This window comes from Gavialis gangeticus, unplaced genomic scaffold, assembly GCF_001723915.1.
Source record: "Gavialis gangeticus isolate Ggan-Ray unplaced genomic scaffold, GavGan_comp1, whole genome shotgun sequence".
Classification (NCBI taxonomy): Eukaryota; Metazoa; Chordata; order Crocodylia; family Gavialidae; genus Gavialis; species Gavialis gangeticus.
In genome coordinates, this window is record NW_017728992.1 from 89,439,009 (window position 1) to 89,440,496 (window position 1,488).

General features: G+C 44.0%; 1 protein-coding gene across 3 annotated transcripts in view; it reads left to right on the plus strand.

Moving 5' to 3' along the window:
- The window catches only part of PIEZO2 (piezo type mechanosensitive ion channel component 2), a 655,640-nt gene that overhangs the window by 614,509 nt on the left and 39,643 nt on the right, over positions 1-1,488 (plus strand). For all 3 annotated transcript variants that reach the window (XM_019525255.1, XM_019525272.1, XM_019525264.1), the window contains one exon: positions 1,368-1,390. In XM_019525255.1, coding sequence (XP_019380800.1) covers positions 1,368-1,390 — 23 coding nt within the window. The remainder of the gene's footprint in view (positions 1-1,367; positions 1,391-1,488) is intronic.

The following is a 1,488-nucleotide window of genomic DNA, read 5'->3' on the forward strand; positions in this document are numbered from 1 at the left end:
TCCTGCCCCCTTTGATCCGTGTTGGGATTACCTCCCTTTTGGCTTGGAGGATCGTCTGATCTAGCTGATATCAGACAGCCATTTTGAACTGATTTAACCTTCCCCTAATGAACCTGAATGTCTGTACTTAGCCTGAAGGTGTCTGAACTAACCTTTTACAAATAAATGATATGCCCCTTGTAAGTTTGATATGATATTAATGAAAATAGTATTCCCTGGCACAAGACAAATGGTTTGATACAATACTTTTGAAAAGTAACTTATTTGTTTTACATGCAGCATTGCATTACAAATGTAATATTCTCTTAGGGCTTTATGGATTCACGTTGTAAAGCAAGAATAATGCATGTCTTTATCATTATTTTGTGTAGTCCTTCTTTCATGCGCATTGTATCCCAAAATACCATACAGAATTAAATCATATAAGAGAACATACTAAGTAAATAACAGTGGTGGAAAGATATTGTACAGGATGGTGAATCCATTAAAGTATTCAATCATGAGGCCACTAACAGGGAGGGAAGAATTACAGAGAAGGGAGACCAGATATGTTTTCTGATGTGATTTGGAGAAAGACAGAGATGCAAAAATATTGTTGCAGACTCTAGAACAGAAGTGGGCAAAATACAGCCTGCAAACTGACTGGATCAGGCCTGTGACTACCCTTGTGGCAGTCCACATGAGGACAAGCCCCACTGGCTCCTATCAGGGCAGCCTACCCTGTGTTCCCACCCACACCTGCCAGCCTGAGCCCCAACCAGCACGCACAGCTTCCAGTGGGACTGTTACCAGTGCTGCTCCAATAGGATCTGCCCACCTGGAACAGTATGGCAGGAGCAGGAGGAGGAGCTGCCACTGGAAGCAAGGGGAGCAGAGCTGCACCTGGCAGGCTGCAGCTGCACCAAGAACAGCCCCGCCAGAAACTGGCCAGGGCCTAGGCTGGTGGAGCTGTTCTGTTCCCCTCGCCTCCAGCAGTGGCAGCTTTTCTTCCTGCTGCACCGCTCCAAGTTGGGGGAAACTTCAGCTCCTGCCTCGGCACGCAAGGCTCCAGCTCCAGCTGCCTTCCACCCACTCTGCCAGCCCGGCATGATGAGCAGTCTTGCAAGTGTTTTTTAATACACCAAGCCCTAAACTGACCCAGATTCATTGAAAACTAAATCCTCTGTTTGCCACAAAAGCAATCCAGTTACAGTCAGATTTCTGCTTAGCTTTCACTAAAAATATTCATGAAACTGAGCAAAAACTGAAGTTTGTAAAGAACTACAAGAGTTTGGAATCACTAAGGTTCTTATTTACTTATACATAGGTCCACATTAAAAAGGTACACATTATGTTTTACCATGTGACTTTTTTTTTTTTTTTTACAGAGATACCCTCAACCTAGAGGCCAGAAGAAAAAGAAAGTTGTGAAGTATGGAATGGGTGGCATGATTGTCGTCTTGCTGATTTGTATTGTCTGGTTCCCGCTACTCTTCATGTCTTTAATCA